At 38.8% G+C, this 21,144-nt stretch overlaps 2 protein-coding genes and 1 long non-coding RNA gene across 4 annotated transcripts; 2 read left to right on the forward strand and 1 right to left on the reverse strand.

The window, feature by feature from the left end:
- Positions 1-63: 63 nt before the first annotated feature.
- asb16 (ankyrin repeat and SOCS box containing 16) lies at positions 64-6,057 on the reverse strand. Of its 2 annotated transcripts, none has more exons than XM_088091156.1 (7): positions 5,398-6,057; positions 4,182-4,523; positions 3,842-4,109; positions 3,351-3,759; positions 3,113-3,196; positions 1,729-1,839; positions 64-1,633 (listed from the first exon to the last, which is right to left on the reverse strand). In XM_088091156.1, the coding sequence occupies exons 2-7, from the start codon at positions 4,516-4,518 to the stop codon at positions 1,448-1,450; spliced, it is 1,395 nt and encodes a 464-aa protein (XP_087947282.1). In that variant the 5' UTR covers positions 4,519-4,523; positions 5,398-6,057; the 3' UTR covers positions 64-1,447. The 2 variants fall into 2 exon arrangements, with proteins under 2 accessions (XP_087947282.1, XP_042361719.2); XM_042505785.2 differs by having other exon boundaries at positions 4,182-4,546; positions 5,398-6,056.
- On the forward strand, positions 4,447-6,832 carry LOC148186436 (uncharacterized). Its single transcript, XR_015779669.1, has 3 exons — positions 4,447-4,555; positions 5,316-5,439; positions 6,105-6,832. It is a non-coding gene; the product is annotated as an uncharacterized LOC148186436 (long non-coding RNA).
- Positions 6,833-9,309: 2,477 nt separating this feature from the next.
- Positions 9,310-20,626, forward strand: LOC121956222 (poly(A) polymerase type 3-like). The gene is made up of 19 exons (XM_042504353.2): positions 9,310-9,435; positions 10,065-10,235; positions 10,829-10,895; positions 11,011-11,092; positions 11,329-11,438; positions 11,659-11,712; positions 11,820-11,931; positions 12,083-12,172; positions 13,589-13,727; positions 14,177-14,249; positions 14,386-14,506; positions 14,778-14,862; positions 16,366-16,419; positions 16,608-16,727; positions 16,931-17,025; positions 17,116-17,378; positions 17,524-17,793; positions 17,950-18,041; positions 20,478-20,626. The coding sequence occupies exons 1-19, from the start codon at positions 9,428-9,430 to the stop codon at positions 20,488-20,490; spliced, it is 2,019 nt and encodes a 672-aa protein (XP_042360287.2). The 5' UTR covers positions 9,310-9,427; the 3' UTR covers positions 20,491-20,626.
- The last annotated feature ends 518 nt before the right edge of the window (positions 20,627-21,144 follow it).

Genomic DNA, 21,144 nt, shown 5'->3' on the forward strand with positions numbered 1-21,144 from the left:
GAAAATAGATTGAATGTAGAATGCTGTGTGGTTTTCACTAGGCCTCTGATTTGGTAACCCATTCACTGAGGTGAAAAGTGACTAAATTAATTTGCTCAAGTACTATACGTAAGTACAAATTGAGGTATTTCTACTTGAGTCTTTTCTTTTCAAGCCTCTTTAAACTCCTCGACATTTATTTAACAGCTTTACTCACTACAAATCAAGAGTTTTCCACACAAAATATGTAATTTAGTTAGAAAATATTTCTGATATTTGTTTAGCTCTTTTTGCTGTTTTTTAAGAAAATATATATTTTTAAAAAACCCTTTAAATTTATTTCTAATAATTTTATGGACAAAATAAACATTGTAGAGGTGTCACTTTGGCCTCTGGGTATTGTTAGGCATTTCTCCCTATTTTCTTTATTTTTACAAACAATCAATTGATTGATTGTAATTGATTCATGGAGAAAATAGTCGGCAGGCTATTCCGAAGAATGAATTAATCAGTTTTAATTAGTTTTAGTCTGATACAAAATAGTTTAAAATGAGGTCCAACTTAACCAGCTACAGGAGTAAAGTCCTGATTTTACATTAATGCCTTAAGTATATAATAAACAATCTAAATAAATAATATAATGGTCTAATATGTAATACTGAGCTAAAACAGTCACAGGGGACATTTTTCTACACTTACTACTTTTACTTATACGTAGGTACATTTTTCTGATTATACTTATGTACTTCTACTTAAGTAACATTTTTTATTTAGGACTTAAATTTGTACTGTAGTATTTTTAGAGTGTGGTATTAGTACTTCCATAAATTATCTGAATACTCATGGTTTACACCACTGCCTATTTAGGACAGTGGAAATACAGTATATTTACTATTTGCACACACTGTACAACACTATATTTAAGATGCTTTCTTTACATCAAGTTAGTTATTTATCTTTGACTATATTTTAAACAAAGGCTGAAGAAGTCTTCACATCTTTTGCCTAAGATAGAGTAACAATATCACATTGTAAAAGTTATAAGCACGAGTCTCGCACCACCTAAAATACCCATATCAGTAAAATGTACTGAAGTACTCCATATGCAGGCACAGTGGCCCTGGTCATTGTTATATTAACACTTTTAAGTTTTTATGCAAGCACTTTTTTTTGCTTAAATTAGTGTTAAAACAATAGTATCAATCAACCAGTACAATACAGATAAATTAATAGTAAATAAAAACAATAATAATAATAATAATAATAATAATAAAGAGGAATTAAAGTTATATATATTTGGGTTTTTCTTTTGTTTGTTGTTTTACAGAAATTCCATCTGAAAGTGTTTGAAGGTGACAAAATAAGTGTTAGTTTTTTTTAAAAAAAGGAGAAAAAAAGCAACTTGTCTAAAATAAATCTAGTCTCCAAAGAGGCACCATGCTGTTAAAACTGTCCATACAACATGAAGTCACTGGAGCGTCCAGTCGTTACACAGCAGCAGGTAGTCCCTCACAGAGCTGGGAATGTCCAGTTCACTGATGGCCTGGAAACATTGTGCTCCGAGGCACCGGCGTAAAGCACATCGACAGAGATGCTGCAGAGAGCGAGGCTGACCGCTCCGCTGACGCACCAACTCAAAGAAAGACCGGTGCTCCTGAAGCAGCGAAGGGACAAACAAAAACACTTTAGAGCACTGGGTGAAAAACAAAAAGGAGAGAAGAGGTGACTTAAACACTGCAGAGAGCTCACCTCATATATCTCAGTGGACAGAGCGTCCATCCACTCACAGGGAGGGATGGATATGTACGAGTTCAGCATCACCTCCAGAGTGGCAGGAGAGAGGACGCACAGCTTCAACATCTGAAGAGGAAAGACAAATTCATACTATCAGACTCCAGATTTTCTTGAGCTAAACTGTTCAGTCAAATTACGTTAGAAGAGGAAATATTTTAGGAAGTCTTTGCACTTGAATTTCAAGTCAAGATGGTCCTGAGTCAAGTCCCAAGTTTAAACTGACAAGTTTAAAGTCAAGTCTCCAGTCCTAAACTTTGAATTTTAAGTCCTTAACAAGTCATAGGCTAAAGTACTCTTCACCAAATGTAAAGCCATTTTAAAAAAAGAGTAATATGTCTAAAAAAAGGATCATGAATGCCTTTTTAAAATTTGTATTTATTTGTTGCAGCATGTTTGTTAATGTTAGCTAACTCTAAGCTCGCTAACTTGTTCAGCATCCGTTCTTTGTGCTGCTTCAGTGTCAAACAAAGCTGGAAGTTGCTGCCTCTCCATCTATAATTTCCAACCCACATTTTTTGCATACTGCAATTAATTTTTTGTTGTCCTCTGCATAGTTTTTTTTTACGTGAATGTAACAATCATTAGTACCATTTTTTTTCCAAATGCCTCCAAGTAAAGTAACGTTAGTGCTTATGGATGCTGCTGGATTGGCTCAGACAAACTGAATTTGGAAAAATAAGTGTCTACTTGCTGGAAATAGTTAGCATTAATGTAAATGTCGTTAAGTATTTTAAGTCAAAAAGCTCAAGCCCAAGTGAAGACGCGAGTCACTGGTGTTGAAGTCTAAGTCAAGTTGCAAGTCTTTTATGTATTTATTTATTTATTGATTTTCAAGTTGAAAGTCATCCAATTACTGACTAGAGTGCTGCTTAATTCCAAGTCATGTGACTCGAGGTCACACCTCTGGTTATTGGTACTGTTGTCCTTGTCGTCATTAATAGACTTCTGTAACACTTTATTATGATTTTTCAACTTTGGACTTGAACCCTTCTGGTTAAGAGCATGGATATGATAACACAATAGCCTCTTTTTTGCAGATTTTTCCCTTTTTATTTTCTGTTTATATTAGTATTCTACGGATTTTGACATGATTAGTTTTACCAGTTATTGGTGTGGTAACTATCTTATTTGTTGATTTTGGTTCCTCTTCTGATTGGTTGTTACAGCCCATAGCTTTAGTATAAAGATGTTCTTATTTCACATTGTGAATTTAAGAATTTGGGAAATTCAGCTATTTCTTTTTGTCATTTAATCACCTGTCAACTACATACGGATTAGAGCACAACAAATTTTAAGCATATCAGTGTCACATTTGGTCAGTGTGGCTGTTTCATCTAACCTTTGGTGAAACAGGCTGAGCTCCATGGTTCAGAAGTGACCGTGCAATTGCTTCTGGTTGCTGCTCTGGGTAATCTTCAACCACCTGTAAGTTTAAGCAGAAATGCGTTTATCCCACTGCATGAGCTTAAAAGGTAAAAAATAATGTTTCTACTTGATTATTCAGATTTGAAAAGTTATATATTTGCTGCTTCACATAACTAACTATCCCTGAACTCCACCCAGCCCTCATGAGCTACCTGTAACAGACAGCCCATTGGTGTGTATCCTGCGCAGTTGCTAACGTCTGCCTTGGCTCCGTGCTGAAGGAGGACGTCAACAATCCGCGGGCTGCAGTTTGCACAGGCGTTGTGCAGGGGGGTGTGTTTCTTCCTGCCAGCAGTTCTGGGGTCAGCTCCTGCACCCAGCAGCTTTTGAATCACACGTAAATAGCGGCCGGCCTCAGAAGGCCTCTCGGCACCGGAGCAGGCAGCGTTCAGAGGGGTCTCCCCCTCTTGATTTGTGGCTGCCACATCTGCTCCATGGCTGAGGAAGAGCTCCACGTGCTCCTCCAGGCCTCGGCGGGCGGCCACGTGCAGAGGTGTGACCCTCGACTCCCTCATCCTCACACTGACCTCTGCCCCTCCGTCTAGCAGCAGCTCAGCACACCTGGAATGAAAGGCACATATCTGCATCTAATAGAGATTATTGATAATCGTATATAGTAGTCGTCAGCTGCTCTGTCGCTCACTGGAGTGACTGGGTGGAGGTGCAGAGGTGAAGAGGCGCACTGCCGTCTGCAGTCAGCAGGTCAGGATCTGCTCCATGAGAAAGCAGCAGCTGGACACAGACAGCGTGACCGCCCACACAGGCATCATGGAGGGCTGTTTTTCCTCCGGGGTCTGCGTTCACCTCGGCCCCACGAAACAGCAGCTCCTCCACGCATCCTGTGTGTCCTCTGCTGGCAGCCAGATGAAGTGCTGAAGTCTGCTTCACCTTGGAGCTCAGCGTCCACATGCCTGACAGGGGAACAGAAAGACTGTGAGAAACTGTGTGTGCCATGTGTTATTTTAGGGAAAGAGGCCTCATACCCATCTCAGGAGCCCACACCATCTCCTCATGCACTGTCTCCATCAGGGCGTTGACCATCCCAGGGTCCTTCAGCACTGCGTATACTCCTTTCATGTCTCCACACATGAAGGTGTTGTGGATGGCTGCGTCTCTGCACCGGACCTGAGCTGGAGGGGCCTGGACCTCCTGGAGTCGTTGCTGCCTGGGAGGAGGCCTGGGGGCCCGGGGCAGCGGGGCCCTGGTCATGGCTCTCCTATGAGCCAACGCTCGCCGAGCATCCTCCCACTCCTGAAGCTCCTGCTCCAGCCTCAGAGAGCGCAGTGAGGTAGAAGTGAACGGAAATGATTCCTTCGCCATGGCACCTTAAAGTAAGGCCACCAGAAAGCTGTAAGAAGTAAGTGAGTAACAAATCAGATTTCATACGATTTTTTTTGTAAGGTCACACGTTAAAGTGACAGTCCACCCCAAAATCAAATATAGAATATTTTCCTTCTTACCCATACTGCTGTTTATTTGTCTAGATTATTTTGCTGTGAGCTGCCGAGTGTTTGAGATATCGGCCGTAGAGATGTCTGCCCTATCTTGAATATAATGGAACTAAATGGCACTTTGCTTGTGGTGCACAAAGCAAAAAAAAAAACCTTTGAAAAACTAAACAGCAATGTCTCTTTCTAGAAATCATGACCCAGTTACTCAAGACGATTCATAGACTGTGTTATGAGCAGTTTCATGTAGGAATTATTTTCCCTCTACCAAACAACACCCACCAACTGTATCACCACGCAGAAGGAAATGTGCATCTTCTGCTCGCTTTCCTCTGAGCATTGATGTGGTTTGCAGATGTATTATATTAGAAAGAAAATAGTTCCTCTATGAAACTACTCACAACAAGTTCTGTGGATCATCTTGAATAACTGGGTCATGATATCTAGAAAGAGACATTTCTGTTAAGTTTTAAAAATCATTTTTTGGCACTTTTAGTAATACAAGCCAAGTTTCATCTTGTTTCACTATACTGGAGAATAGGCTGACATCTCTATAGCTGATATCTCCAACACTTGGCAACTCTCGCCAGGACATTTAGATGTATTAATAGCACAACAGGTGGGAGGAAAAATGTGTTTCTTTGATTTTTGGTTAACTGTCCCTTTAAGTTCTCTTAAATAACAGGTTCTGGAGCTCCAAAGCACTGGACAATACTGGTCAAAGAAATGTGAACCAACAGCTTCAACTTACCCCTCACTGGAGCTGCGGAGAGTCACAGGGGTCCACGCAGAGGTCAAGTAAAACCTTTATCATTTGAAACAGTCCTGCTTCCCTTTATGCCAAATATTACAGCTCAAAATGAAATGCCCTTCCTCTATGAATACAGTCGCGAGCTTGGTGCTCAAACACAACTTCAGCACTAGTTATTAATAGACCAGAATGCAAGCTGACACTTGTATTACCCAAAAAGGCCACCAGATAGCAGTATTGATGTGGTGTTAATGCCCCAGAGTACATCAGCCAAGCCAAAGAACCCAGAAATGTCAAGATAAACTACATCCAAAACCAGGTATTGTTGCAGGTCAGATGAGGAAATACAATTGTTTGGTCAATCTTATTGTAATGTATTTCCTGTTGACATGCAAAATTTGAACATGCAGCGAAAAATCATGCAAAAGGTCTGAATGTGGCACAGTTAGTGAGGGAAAGGCAGTCTGAGGGTGGAATGCAGGAATCATTATATGACAACAACATCAGCTAATTTGTAACTGCAATATTATTCACCGCTAAGATTACTGGTGCATAATTTTTTATGATTATCTGTCCCTCAGGATTTAAAACTGGTGCAATTCTGATTAAACTATTATTTTTTCAACCCCTGGTAAACAAGCATCTGCAGAGATTGGAGCTGATGTTGCAACAAAAAAGAACTTGATGGCTGTTTTTTTCCCCAACAGGAAGTCTGAGGCCATGTGTTGTCTGCAAGTGTGGTGACCATCAAATCAGAGAAGGTTTCGGCAGTGGCCCAGTGCAAACGCCCAGAACATGTAAAGGACCTAAAATCATTCCCCGGCTATGGCATCTATTAAAGGTATCACAGGTGTGATGGGCTGCTGGGTGTCCACTCACTGTTGATGCTGATATGATTTGAGGTGGGAAAGTATTTAAGTGTATTTACTCAAGTGCTGTGCTTAAGTTCAATTTTGAGGAAATCGTACTTTACTTGAGTATTACCATTTCATTTTTATCTCGTGCTTCTACTCCACTGCATGTCAGAGAGAAATACTGAATTTTTTACTTCACTAAATTCGTTAATAATTATTTGAAAAATTCTGAATAATAATCCAAAATAAAAAATCATCTAATGAATTAAAATAACTTATTATACATAAAACTAAGCAGCAGTATATAAACTTACTAAAATGAGCTTCACCTTTGCCAACTGCAATATTAGAGGAATGTACACATTAATTAATCAATAATTATAATCCAGATATATAAAATATATGATTCTGTAATAGACCATTCTGCAAAATCCGTGCCCTTACTTACTTTAATTATATTTTGATACTCACGCTTTTGTACTTTTACTCAAGTAAAATATTGATGCCGGACCTTTACTTGGAACAAAGTCTTTCTACACTGTGGTATTGCAACTTTTTGATTAAATAAAGGATCTGGGTGCTTCTTCTACCACTTCACATCATATAAAGTGCTGTATTTTTGTTTTGTTTTTTTTTAGGATTTTGCTTTGTGTACTTTTTCACTGTTTTAGTTTTCTTCTTAATTGACAGTCAGGTCTGCTGTGATTTACAATAAATTTGATTCATCATAAGAATAAAGTAAAATTGAAACATCTTTTTTATGCGATTATCTCATGTTTACATGAGGTATCTCATAATAATAATAATAATAAATGATAATAATTACCTTTATTTGTATAGCACTTGTAGCAAAGAATATACAAAGAAATATATAAATACAATAAATAAAACAATGTTATGAGCTAGGATAAAAGTGTAAAGGACATAAACACAAAAAATTCCATTTTACAAATGTGCAAATCAGTCATTAAAATAAAAGGCTTTCCTTTAAAAATATGTTTTAAGTAATGATTTAAAAGCAGGCAGTGTGTTGGCGTGCCTAATCTCTTCGGGCAGAGAGTTCCAGAGGGTGGGGGCCCTGATGGCAAAATCCTGACCACCTTTAGTTAATAGTCTTGTCTAATGACTAATGATGGAAGACTAGATGATCTTAGGTCGCAACCAGGAACATATGAGGTTAAGAGTTCGGATATATAGCTTGGGACTAAACCATGTTGGGCCTTAAAAGCTATTTGAAGAATATTAAAATCAATTCTAAAATGAACAGGTAGCCAGTGGAGGGAGGCGAGAATTGGAGGGATTTGTGACCTACAAGTTGTTCCAATTAAAATTCGAGCAGAAGCATTTTGCACAAGTTGAAGCCGGGCCAGTGATGTTTTGCTTAGACGTGTAAATAATACATTGCAGTAGTCAAGACGTGAGAACACAAAAGCGTGAATAATCCCAGAGTAACACATTTGGTTCCTAGTGTTAATGGTTTACTTGTCCTGAGAAAACAAAATATTGTCCTCTTGAGACAAGAAGTCTATTTTCAACCATGTGCTTAACACTGTGCAATTTCTTGAAAACTTCAGTATTTCAGGTATGATTTTTGCTTGGTATCTGTAAAAAAAAAAAAATTAGCTTAAGTTGACTTGACAGTTGGCTTAACTGCCCACTGCAGGGGTGTCCACACATTTTTGAATGGGGTCCAGATGATAAAATGTGAAAATACCTGGGGGGCAGCTGCTTCTCACAACACATGGGTTAGTTCAAAAAAAGAAAAAAAAGAAACATACAAATGAGACAAATGTTTCATCTTTTAGCGGAAAAGTGTTCACTTTTCCACCTCCCCTGAAAGCGGTGGAGGTGCTGTTGACTTAACACTTCTTTGCTGTGGCTATGTCTGCTGCTTTTAAGGAAATACCAGCTGTTAGGTTAACATTTGTTCGCTTGTTTATCATCAGTTTATGAAAACACATTAGTTCTGCCTGCGCAGTTTCTACTTGTTGCATGTCTACAAATTGTATTATAACCTTGCTATGGTGAGATGAAAAGAAAAAAATGCAAAGTGAATTTGTTCATTAATGTAGTGGGTCATATAATATATTTTAAAGGACCAGCCAGGGCCATTAAAAATTGGTCCACTGGCCACAATTGGCCCTCTGGCTGGGCTTTGGACATACCTGACTTACTGCACATTACTGACAGACTTGTAAAACCACCCTCTTTGAAGGTACGGTGATGCATTAGTTAATATAGTATGAAATCACCTCATCTGTTTGTCAGGTAATCAGTTAATCCCCTCAATTTTGGTTTCTTTAAAACGTTTTTGGTAATGCTTGTTTTTCTTTTTGTACTGTAAATTGGTTGGGTTTTTTTTTGTGATATCTTTTTTGCGATTCTCTTTCGATAAAATGTTTTGGCAATTTGGCGATTTTTCTTGAATTCCTTTAAAACATCATCAAACGTCATTTTTAAAGAAAACGTGCCTTCCAAACCCACACGTCTACCAAAATAAAAACTGCCAAAACTACACCATTTATCGCAGCCAGAAATTATAAAAACAGAAGCTGGATTGGATTTTCAAATATCAGGGAGGCTCAAGGAAAGAAATATTAGTAGTTTTGGGAAGGGTAAAAAAAAAAAAAAGATCAGTCCCTTGGGCCTAACCGCCTCACAATAAAAGCTCTGTGCTACATATTGACTGTACTTCGAAATAAAGTGTCTTTTACAAACTTGATATGGTCGCGAGTCACTTGCAGTCCAGTCACAATGGACCTGCGACCCACTTTTGGACCGTGACCCACCAGTTGGGAACCACTGTTTCAGATACACTCTTCATCATATCAACACATTGTGAAGATCTTTTACAAAAAGCACAAGTAGAATCCGAACCATTTATATTTCTACATTTTATTGGAAAACATCAATAAATTTTGTCAGAAAATACGGAAACAAGTGAACGCAGCACACCAGGGTCGCTCGAGGTCACAGCTTCATCGTCATCGTCGTCATCACGGGCGCTGATTCTGTTCCAGAAGGCCGCTTTATATCTGCGCGCGCTCCAGAACTCCGTCACTGTACATCCAGCCACCCTGAGTGTCGGACTTACACTATTATCGCACTGTTTTTCTGAGAGAAAGGAAGGTTTTTCTGACTCAATTCAAACAAACAAGCGCTGTATTATTGCTACAATGTCTCGGTAAGTACCTCTGTCTTCTTTTTCCCCGCTCAGGGAAGCTGAAATTCACTGTTATCGCCGAATATGCTCCAAGCTAGCTAATGTGCATAGTTGACACGAATTAGCTTATTTTAGCACTGCTACCACCGATTATTTTCATTATCGATTGATTTCACGATTGTTTTGAGAATGTTTCATTCAGGCCATAAAATATCAAGAAATTGTGAAACATGTTTATCACGATTTCTTTGAGCCAAAGTGACACTTGGCTTCTTTTGTCCGAACAATAGTCTAAAACCCAAAGACTCTTCATCTACTGTCATATATGTCAACGAAAAGCAGGAGATTATTACATTTAAGAAGCTGGAACTAGCTAATGTTTGACATTTTGGCTTAAAAAATGACTTAAACAATGGATTAATGATCAAAACAGATAGCATTAATGGAGTAGTCGAGCTAAAGTGAATTAATCAACTAATTTGCAGTTGTTGCAGCAGCTCTAATGTACTTCAGATTTCTTAGCACAATGTAACGCTCCTATAAAGTTATCATCCTTACAACCAAAGTTTCTCGATATAACTGTGTGCATACTTTTTTGTGTTGTGACTGTTGAATGACTACTGCACTAACATTCAAATGTCCCTTTTCAGTCTAAATGAGAGCGAAGCTCCACTATACCAGGACACCTCACGGTGGTTTGGGATCACTCCCCCGATCAGTGAGGATCTGCCCGAGGAGGCTGACTTGATCCAGACCAGAGCACTGTTTGAGGCTTTGAGATCGTTTGGTGTATTTGAGGATGACTTGGAGCTGAAACACAGGTATGACACACCTTTTCATTATTACCATACTGTGTTTAATACAGCTTGATGTCAGGGCTGGGTAATATCCCAATATTATATCAATATCATGATATATCATACAAGACATCTCAGATTTTTGATAGTGCTATAGAAGTAAATGTTGTGTTTTCCTGGTTTTAAAGGCTGTATCACAGTAAAGTGATACAATTTTCAGAAATTACCAGATTGTTCTAGCTGTTCTGTTATGTGCCTTAGCCAGCTTAGTCATATCTACATTAGATGACAGTATATCAAAAATCGAACTGAGTACCATTATCTCTACATTATCATTTTAATATCAATATTGAGGTATTTGGTCTAAAATATAAGGATATTTAATTTTTACATTATTGCCCAGCCATACTTGGAGAGGTAGAACTCAAGAAGTCATTTTGATTTTCAGCGTGTTTTTGCGACTTTGGAACATTATGCGACTATTGAGCTCTTACCTTACCATTCACCGTGAATGAAGCTAATGCAACTAATGGACCACAAATGGAAGGGACTATAGCATGTTTTGCTTTGGAGGACTTACAATATTGAAAAATGCTCTCTTTGTTTATTTTTTGCAGAGAGAAAGTTGTGAAACAACTGGAGTCACTCTTTAAAGAATGGCTCGTAGAGATCTGTGTAGAAATGGTAAGACATCTATCTTCATCTGTATGTTTTTTTTTTTCCTCAAAAGTAACTCAAATATGATACAGGAGACATGTTGTTGCATTGTTAATACACCTTTATTTTGTTGTGGTTTTAGAACGTACCTGAATCAGTTACCGCACACGTTGGAGGCAGGGTCATCCCGTTTGGCTCCTTTCATCTGGGAGCTCACATGAAAGGTAATTACCATTTTCTTTCCTCTGCTGTAAGAGCATTTTAGGACTGTGGCAGCTTGTGTCTCACAGAGGTTTGCGACTTTGCTGATAAATTTGCGAGCCATCAATTTCCCAAGTGACACTTTAATGTTTTAGTCAAGGGGCATGCAGCATGAACATGGTGGAGATAATGGCTCAGAGCGTAATTACACATTTAAATCTAGACTTTGCTCTCATATGAATGTGTGCTGTTTTGACAGGTGCTGATATCGATGTCCTCTGTGTTGGACCCGGTTTTCTCGAGAGAGAAGACTTCTTCACTTCCTTCTATAAGAAGCTGAAAGCTCAGGAGGAGGTCAAAGACATACGGGTAAGTCTTCAAGTGATTTAATAATACATTTTATTTATGGGTGCCTTCCAGGACGCTCAATGTCACCTTACAGAAAAATGAATATAAAACAGCAAAATATTTGGGCATAAGTAAAACAATATACATTAAAAAGCTAAAAATTCGTAAAAGGTTTATTGTGTACACGTTAAATCATCTTTTTCTCCCTGTTGCAAGTGGCTTAAAATATTGTTTTCCTCAGGCCATTGAAGAGGCATCTGTCCCTGTCATCAAGTTGTCCTACGATGGAACTGAGGTAATTTAGCTTGGAAAAAAGTAAAAACTCTCCTCTCCTGTCCGCAGTATCCTCCAGTTAAAGGTTGGTGTGCTTGTGTCTTGAAAGTTTTTTCTGTTATTCTATAGATCGACTTAGTCTTTGCCCGAGTGGGACGCAAAAGCGTTTCTGACAAACTGGATCTCCTTGACAGCAACTTGTTGAGGTCCATGGATAAACGCTGCGTCAAGAGTCTCAATGGTAAGCAACTTTTCACCAAGTCCTGCTGCATTAGTGTCTGATAGCTGTACCCATCAGTGATGTTTCTGCGATTCAAATATTTATGGTTTGCCTGTTTTACTGGGTCCGTTTCTTTATTAATCCCTTTTCTTATTCATCATGTTTTTCATAGGCTTCAGAGTCACAGAGGAGATCCTCAGGGCTGTGCCCAATGTTCACAACTTCAGGCTCGCTCTGAGAGCCATCAAGCTGTGGGCCAAACGTATGTTGAACACACACACAACTAGTTAAGCTCGCTCGTCACTCAAAGAGACTGTGAATATGCAGACAGATATTTTGGACTTGTTGCTTTTAAACAGTATTTGCACATTTGTACTGACAATGCAGTCGTGCAGAACGATATCTTCAATCTTAACTTAGGGGTGGGTTATTTATCCAATATACTCAATGTACCGCTACTTGTGCCATTTGGGATATATAAAATGACTATATCGTGAACATCGAATATAATTGTCACATCATTTTTTCAAGCCACCGACGTGAGAATCACTTTAGCATTTTGGTTCTCTCTAATTCTCCCTGCATGTCAGATATTCATCCAGACGCGGGGCTTTTGCAGGGCTCCAGACTGTGACTATTTATTTGTACTTTGTGAACATTAAACACCAGGGTCCTTCAAATTAAAAGCACCATGGTTTCAGCTATTTATATATTGTAATTTATTGACAGTAAATTAAATACATTTTTATTATAATTGTTTTTATTAAAACACTATTTTGTTATTATAACAGCATTTCCTATAACTTACTTATAACAGTGTTTTATTAAACTATATTATTATGGTAACTTATTAAATTGTATTCAATAGCAGTAGCTACTTTAACTTGTAATGCAGTTAATTTAATCGTTTTGTATCTGAGCAGTCTACAGTAGTTTTGAGGAGAAAATATCATAATCAAAATATCATGATTTATCTTGTATATCGTGATATAGCATAAAAATTGCGTGGTATTATTTTAAAGTCATATCTCCCATCCCTATGACCATTTAGAATTTTTTTCACCATGGAGTTAAGTATTGAGCGTTTATTATGAAGGAAATGTTGAAAGAACACTCCGGGGAGTGATTACAGTCACAGCCATTATTCTTTTTTTCTTTCCCTTGGGTCGTGTTTTTCAGTGTCTCATTATGCTGTGGGTATTTTGGTTTTATATTACCCCGATGCAACCTTAATCCATTTGCAGTTTTACAGATATAAACAATGCACAGATTTATTGAACTTTATAGCCAGCGTCTGTCTAATAAGTCAAGAGTCTATGTAAAATCATCTTGTGTAATGTTCAACTTCCTGTATCCAAGACAACATTAAACAGATCACTCATCCAAGCAGTCTAAAAATGTCGCTGTCATTATATGCTACGCTTTAACAAATGTTTGTTTGTTTGTTTTTTCAATTCATTTTTGACCAAAAATTGTAAAGTGAGAGTTAACCCTGTTAGACACAAAAACTCAAAGTATCTAATTTGAAAACCAAATAAAAACTAAAGTGATTTAAAAAAAAAAACTACTCAAAGTTTCAGCTGACTGAAGTAAATCTGAGCAGGCTGTCGTTAACATGAGGCAACATTGTGATCTGGTTGTCTTAATTTTGTTTTCCCATTCTCTTTTTTCTCTTCAGGCCGCAACATTTATTCCAGCGCCCTTGGCTTCCTGGGCGGTGTCTCATGGGCCATACTGGTCGCCAGAATCTGCCAGCTGTACCCCAACGCCACAGCGGCCACCCTGGTGACCAAATTTTTCAAGGCCTTCTGTTTGATGTAAGTTGACCCATTTCAGAAATGAAAAAGAAAGCACCAACAACAAAGGAACACTGATTTGGATTTACTAGAATTACTGTGATCCACTGTTTTGCAAGTCATCTTATTGGACCATGAGTGGTCCATGTAAATGCCTTATTTCCATTAAAAACAGACTACATACAGTATGCACGTACTACAGTAGCCATTTTTTTAATCTTTATGTGTTTGATTGGTAATTGTAAAATATGACGTGGCATTTCGGGAAAAAACGCAACTTATGAGTGCAACCTTTGTTGTGCAATTTGTTTAAAAATACTGGAACGGCAGTGACAACATAAAATGTTCAGTTACATTTTGAGGTGTTTTTATTCCCTTCCACTCTGAAAATGCAGCTGCATGTGAATACTTTGCAAAAGTAGCAGATGTGGATCAGATGATGTGAAAAGTATCTTGTGTATTTGTTTTAGGAAGTGGCCAAATGTGGTTCAGCTGAGGGTGCCAGAGGCCTGCAATCTCAACCACCCTGTTTGGGATCCAAGGGTAAGGCCTCAGCAGGAGTTTTTTTTTTTTTAAAGGATTTTAGGTTACAGATAAAGAATCATTTCAGTCAATTTATTATAAAATTTGCTCAGAAGCACAGGTTCGCTGAAAATAGTGTGTTCTTCTGCATTTCCAGATTAATCCAAGTGACCGGCGCCACGTCATGCCGATCATCACCCCAGCATACCCAGAGCAGAACTCCGCAGTCAATGTGTCTCCCTCCACACTGGCCATCATGATGGAGGAGATCCAGCGGGGTATGTATCACTCAGCCGACATCCACCGCGTTCTCACAGTGCACAGCCTGCATCATGAACCCATTTACTTAACCCTAAGAGGGACGATTTGACACAATCCGAAAACATTCCTGTTGGCTTTGATGCAAAATCAGTTGGTCGGGAAAGGGTTAACACAATTTTAAAACATTTAGTTCATAACTTTAAGTATATTCCAAAGATCTGATTAAGTAAACAAAGATCGGGTTTTGATTCAATGAGACTGAAACAATCTTTCCTTCCTCAATCACAGGCCGTGCCATCACTGAGGAAATACTGCAGAAAAATGCAGACTGGGACAAACTGTTTGAAACACCAAACTTCTTTGAGAAGTACAAGTATGTGTTTGCACTAAAGTTAAAAAGGATTGCCACAATACAGAATACACACACAATACACACCACTGTCTACACTATGGACATTTCCCTTTGTTTGTAGTTTTTAAGCATTTTGATGTTTTACACATACATTTTTTGATCCACATTAACGCCTTTCCTAATATTTTTATTTTGCCTCTGAAGAGGGCAGAGCTTTATATTTGACGTTTTATACTGTTGATGTTCTTTATTAAGATGTGTGTATAAAAATGTAAACCCTGTGAAAATTCTTCTGTACTCTCATACCTGCTATGTTCAAACCTAATCGTCGCATTTACTACTATTTCTGTACAATACTGCATGTCTGAATTATGTAGACTTGCATTTGTTTTCACACAGTGTGCTGTATGATGCATACGTTGGTATTTAGTTCATTTTGTGATTATTAAGGCAGGCCCTGTGTACTTTGCATTATGAAAGCAGTATAGTTTCCTTCTTGTAAACCGACTCTTTTTTGTACCTGTCATGAATAGAGCTGCAACTAATGATTGTTTTAATTGTCGATTATTTTTATTGTCAGTTAATCTGTTGATTATTGTATCGACAAATTGATTAGTGAGCTGGTGTTTAAAATATCATGAAATGATGAAAAATGTCGATCATCGTTTCCCAAAGCCCAAAATGACGTCCTCAAATGGCTTGTTTTGTCCAATTCTGTTTACCATCATAGAGAAGTTAAGAAAGCAGAAAATATTCACATTTAAGACACTCAAGTCTGATAATTTAGTTTAATTTTTTAATTTGTTTATAAAAATTATAAACTGATTAAGCAATTACAAAATTAGTTGCTGGGTAATTTAATAGTTGACATCTAACTGATCTAATTAATCATTGCAGCTCTAGTCATGAAATGTTAAATGCCTGTTGTGTGTTGAATGTACAAAACTGAAGTTTGTGATCTGCTGAGATGTTTTCGCTGTTATTCTATTTATTTTGTGTGTGTGACTGATTCCAATTTGTACTTTTGCTGTTCCTGGAGTTTCTGTCGTTGCATTTCTTCGATTGTCCCGTATGAATAAAGCTGCCGTGTGTTCTGATCTCTTCTTTCATTTCGCCAAATTTGTAGTGAAACTCTTCATAATCTTATTTCTTGAATTTAATTCTTGAATTACACAACTATTGAGCAACTGGAGGTCAGAACAGGCAGCGTCCTTGATATGGTTAATCATGTAGATTAAGAAGTGAGCAGTTTTGCTGTTTGTATTCAACATCAGTTACACAGATTAAAAACGGGAGCCAATTTTAAAACAGTCGACAGGTTTTGTCCTTTAAGATAGTTCGATGTGTTTAAAGTATCGTCTTTGTATCGTGACGTGAGACGTTCTCTTCACCTGCTTTAAACATGAATCAGAAATCCCTTCAGCTATGACAGTAAATATGTTTAACGTAATGAGATGCCAGTCTTTGTACAAAGGCACAATGCTGCAACATGTGTTGCCACTGTTCTGTCTTTTATGTTTTAAGGCATTACATTTTGGTGGAAGCTTCTTCTGCTACAGTGAAGCCACATCTGGAATGGTAAGTAAGCAGAGCAAAGTGAAAGAGAAGCAACGTTTTAGTAAAACTAGAACGGATGGAATCATTTTTATAGACAATCTCATATCCTCGGGTGACAATGCTTCTTGTTTCTCGTGAAGGTGAAAACATTTTGAATAGTTACGTCCACCTGTGGCGTTTCTGAACGTGTTGTCTTTTCCTTGTGTCAGGATTGGCCTGGTTGAGTCTAAAATCAGACTCCTGGTGGGAAAACTGGAGAGAAATGTTTACATTTCTCTGGCCCACGTTAATCCGCAGTCCTTCCCGGGATCCACGAGGAGCAAAGCAAAGTAAGGACACGACGTTTCATGTTTGTATTGTAATTATGGCAGCAAGTTCTCTCAATCAAGTAATGTTCATTTCTATTAACTCACTCATATTTTTGTCCTTATGTTATATATTTATTCGCATCATAAAATATTAAAACTGGCTGTTATCTATGCAGGTTATGTGTTGACTTTGTAAACTCACAGTCCTGTATGTCTTTCTCTAGCACAATGTGGCTGATCGGACTCGACTTTAATATGGACGGGTATAAAAACCTGAACATCGACGTGACCCAAGACCTCCTCTCCTTCAGAGACACAAGTATGTATGCTTAACTTTTCCCACATTTAGTAAAAATGAAGCAATGTTGACTGAAATTCTAAACCATGTTTTTATTTGGTGCTGCTGCAGTCTACAGTCAGGCCAAGACCTGTAAGATTTATGGGGAGGGGATGACCGTATCAGCCAGATACATGAGCAGAGACAATCTCACCTGGCAGATGCCAAACGGACAACTCAAAAGGGTTTACAGCCCAAAACGCCAGCCCACAGAGAGCCGTCAGCGCGCTGTCCCAGCGAGTGGCACCGCACCTGTCAACGCAGGCCGAGCAGCCGCCAAGAGAAAAGGCTGCGCTCACACTGATGTGCCAACCAAGAAGGTGAAAGCTGACAAGGTACGCCAAACACTTCCACCCTCTGTTCATGAGCAAATGTCCAGAATGTTAGCAGTCGTTTTATAGGTGTTATCCCAAATTAGACAAGAAGAAACCCCGTGCTGAAATGTTCAAAACATAAACACATTTTCCTTGTTCTCTGCAGGCTTCAGTGTCTTTGGCTAAAGGCTCAGCTGTCCGAGTATCTACACCCATCAAACCTGCTTCATCCTCCATGACTCCAAAAGCTAAAACCAGACCTCGCTCCCCTGACATACAAACTTCGCCTAAGAAGTTTAAATCTGATAAGGAACCAGCCAGCAGCACCTCCTCTCAGGCCTCTGCAGGCGTCTCACTCAGTCAGAGCCCACGAGGCACCAAGAGACCTCACAGTACTGAGCCCGAGACACCGAGCAAGAGAGCCATAATTGAGCTGGTATGTCTAACTGTCTTTAAAGATGTTCTGTGAAGCTGACATGCACAAGAGCTTGTGCCAGATAAATTAAGACCTATTTGCTGCCCTGTCTCAATGTGTATTTAAAAAACACTGATCTAAAGGTATTCATATATTTACCTGTTGGTTCACTCTCAGGATCCGCCGACTGTTGAGCTGCCAGAGCAGTCTGTCTGCCCCATCCAGCCTGCTACAGCTGTGAAGAAAGCCATCAGACTCCAGCTGATCAGGTACAGCACCGAGTAAAGAACAGCTTTCCTCAGTTCCCTCTATCTGAACACGCCTCTCCTCTTTCCGACGCTATTATGTTCCTCATGTGACAGACACACACAGTGTTCGCACTGAGCTTCATAGAGGGCCTCTCCAAAGGCAGACTGATAGAGCTGCATGAATTTCATGCTTTGACCACAAGGGGGCAACGAAGCTTTTCTGCTGGCCTCTTCCTCCACTGTAGCAAATGAGTGCACACTGTCTGTATCCAGTCTAATTATACATCCACGGTGCACACTGACACACTGTTCAAAGACTCGTCACATGGGGACAGAAAAAAACGAAACTTATTAGAGTTAAGGCAGGGGCGGAGCTAGATGTAAATATTTGGGGCTCAGCCCAAACCTAGGAGGATCTGGGAGCATAGAGAGCGCAACACATCAAAACCCCGCCCACTGGGGGACGAGGACAATCAGCAACAATATGCAAACAAGTGCTGACATATTAAAGTGCCCATAGCGAGCTAGAAACATGAGATATCTACATATTAAGGATTATTTTAACCTAAAGTCTCCCAGAGAGGAAAAGTTACACCAACAAACTCAATATTGTAATATTCGATCTGTCTCAGTGTCCCCTCTAACTCTGCTTATCATGGGGAAATGATCCCACTGAATCGACATGCATTGGTATTTAAAACTATTTCTGGATAAGATAATCATTTAATCCACAAAGTTAGTAGTTGATCCCGGCACAAAAAAACTTTTTGGGTATTTTTATGTTCTTTGTCAGCAAGAAGCTCAGTTATGAAATACAAAGTCAGTGGGGAGCAATGAATTGTCTTTCTTCTCCGATGGGGGTGGGACTTAAATTCACTCATTCTTTATGCTCCCACAAGGATATATTTCCCTTTCACGGCAGCTATTTGTGCCATTTGAGTTAAGTGAATGCCTAAAAATCTGTACATCGTTTGGGAAAAACATGATTGTTGCGAAAGAAAAGTATATAATCCTGTCGAGCCGACATCCTACTTATATCTAACTGTTCTCCAACTGTCTTCATGACTCTGAAACCATAACACAACAATGTCGAGGATGACTAGTTCTCACTCCTGCCAGCTAAGAAGAGGCAAATATGTCTTTGTCTGAGTGACATCACATACGTAGGTTAGAAATCAATAGACAAGAAATAGAACTTTTGCTTCATTGATTTGTCGATCCACTCAGAGAGACTGAAGGTAAACAACTTAAAGTTGAAGGAAATTAAAAAACTTAAAACATTCGGGCCTTTAGCCCCAGAATCCACCCTCATGCTGCGCCCCTGGTAAAGTGAGCATGTTACCGAAATCTTGTGAACGCTTGCGTTTCTCACCTCAGTGTGTTGATTTGCAGAGCAGATAGCAGTAATGATGTGCTGATTAATAATGTTGTGATGCTTTTTTGACAGTGACCGATCAGGCTGTCCTTTCAAAACGTATGTCTTCTTTTGTGCTCTTGTTGATCAATCTCCTTGAAGTGCTGCGCTCAAAGGATCATGTTTTGTCAGTTGACCTCTCTTTGCAGAGTGGTGTTTTTAAGTCAGCTGCTGACGTTGATTAAGTGCAATTAATGACAGGGAGAAACAAGCATCACTCATTATTGAGCAGTAATTGTTTTTAGGGCTTTTTGGATGAAGAGGATAATAGAGAGTATACTTCAAATTTGAGTACCACAAAAATCACACTCAGTCCAACACCATGAAATACACGCGCTTCAGTGCAGAGAGCTGGGTGGCGCATTAAAGCGTCTAAACCTTGTTCCACAACATACAGTCCTCTATAACATATGTAAATAACACCCTTAGCAGAAAATATAGCAGAATGCTCTATTGCTACTCTGGCAGGTTGAAGTTAAAAAGAAATAGCCTCCTTCATCTCCCGCTCCCAAAACGGGATGATAAAAGTAAGTTTCACATCTGAGAAAGCGCAACAATGCTACTGTGTGTCTTCAAAGAGGGAAGACAGACAGACATTGAGAGATGTGAGTATTGATATGAAAGTGTGGAGATCAGAGGAGGCCCACCAGATGTGTGCTGTTACTCTGAGTGATCTGACCAGCGTGGTGGAGGAGAGGTGTCACAGCAGACAGACTCACTTAGATGTGCGTCAGTGTCGGTTGTTTCTTAAAGGAATTTGGTAAAGTGCAGCTGGGAAATGCTTCACACCCTAAATGTCTGGATTTTTTTGTCTCCATTTGTTGATTCAGAGAGTGTGTACATTACTTTACATGTGTAGAAATGGTAACATTTCAAAGCTGACTGGTTATTGGCGTCTGTGTGAGCCTGAGGTGTAGGAGCTGACCCCCTTTCCGCATACAGTTTCCACGGCACCCATGGGTGACCTTTTGACTGAGGAAGTGTCACATATGACTGTGAACTTGTAAATCTGACAACCCTTTTTTTTCTTGTGTCTCTTACAGCAGACGCAACTGATTCAGCTCATGAGCAAGAGGGATTTAAACATCCACACCCTCCAGCACCATTTTTTTCTTATTTACTTTTACTATTATTATATTTACTGTTGTTATTTAGTTTACTTAGTTTTTCAGGGCAGACATCATTTAGTCTGAACCCAGCATTATTGTGTTTGATGTGTTTGTGCTTTTTTCTGCATATTAACTAAAATGAACTTGAAATGAGTTCATTTAAAAATATAAATAAATGCAGCAAAACTAGTTCAATTGTTTTGCCTTTGATTATCAAAACAAATAACAGGTATATTTGTTTTAGTGCAATAAACCTTAAATGCACAATACAAAAGTTATATATTGCAAAGTGTCTAAATATCATTATAAAATTGATGAATGCTGTCATTTTAATGCAATATTTGAGCTGGTCAGGGGGTGATCTGAGGAGCGATGACAGGAGATCCTCTCTCATGGAAAAACTTAATAAAATCCATATATGGTACTTCACCCTGCAGCCTCTGAAAACAGGTTGCCACATTTACTTTTTGGTAAAACTAAATTCATTCACACATATGCAGATTTGATAGAACCTATGTAATATCGGTGTAATTTAGTTGTTTTGGTGGAAAAAACACAAAGATACTTTAATTTCCATAACAAAATTGCATGTGGGATTAAT

Source organism: Plectropomus leopardus, chromosome 18 (genome assembly GCF_026936395.1).
Source record: "Plectropomus leopardus strain MGB_pleo_1.0 chromosome 18, ASM2693639v1, whole genome shotgun sequence".
Taxonomy (NCBI): Eukaryota; Metazoa; Chordata; class Actinopteri; order Perciformes; family Serranidae; genus Plectropomus; species Plectropomus leopardus.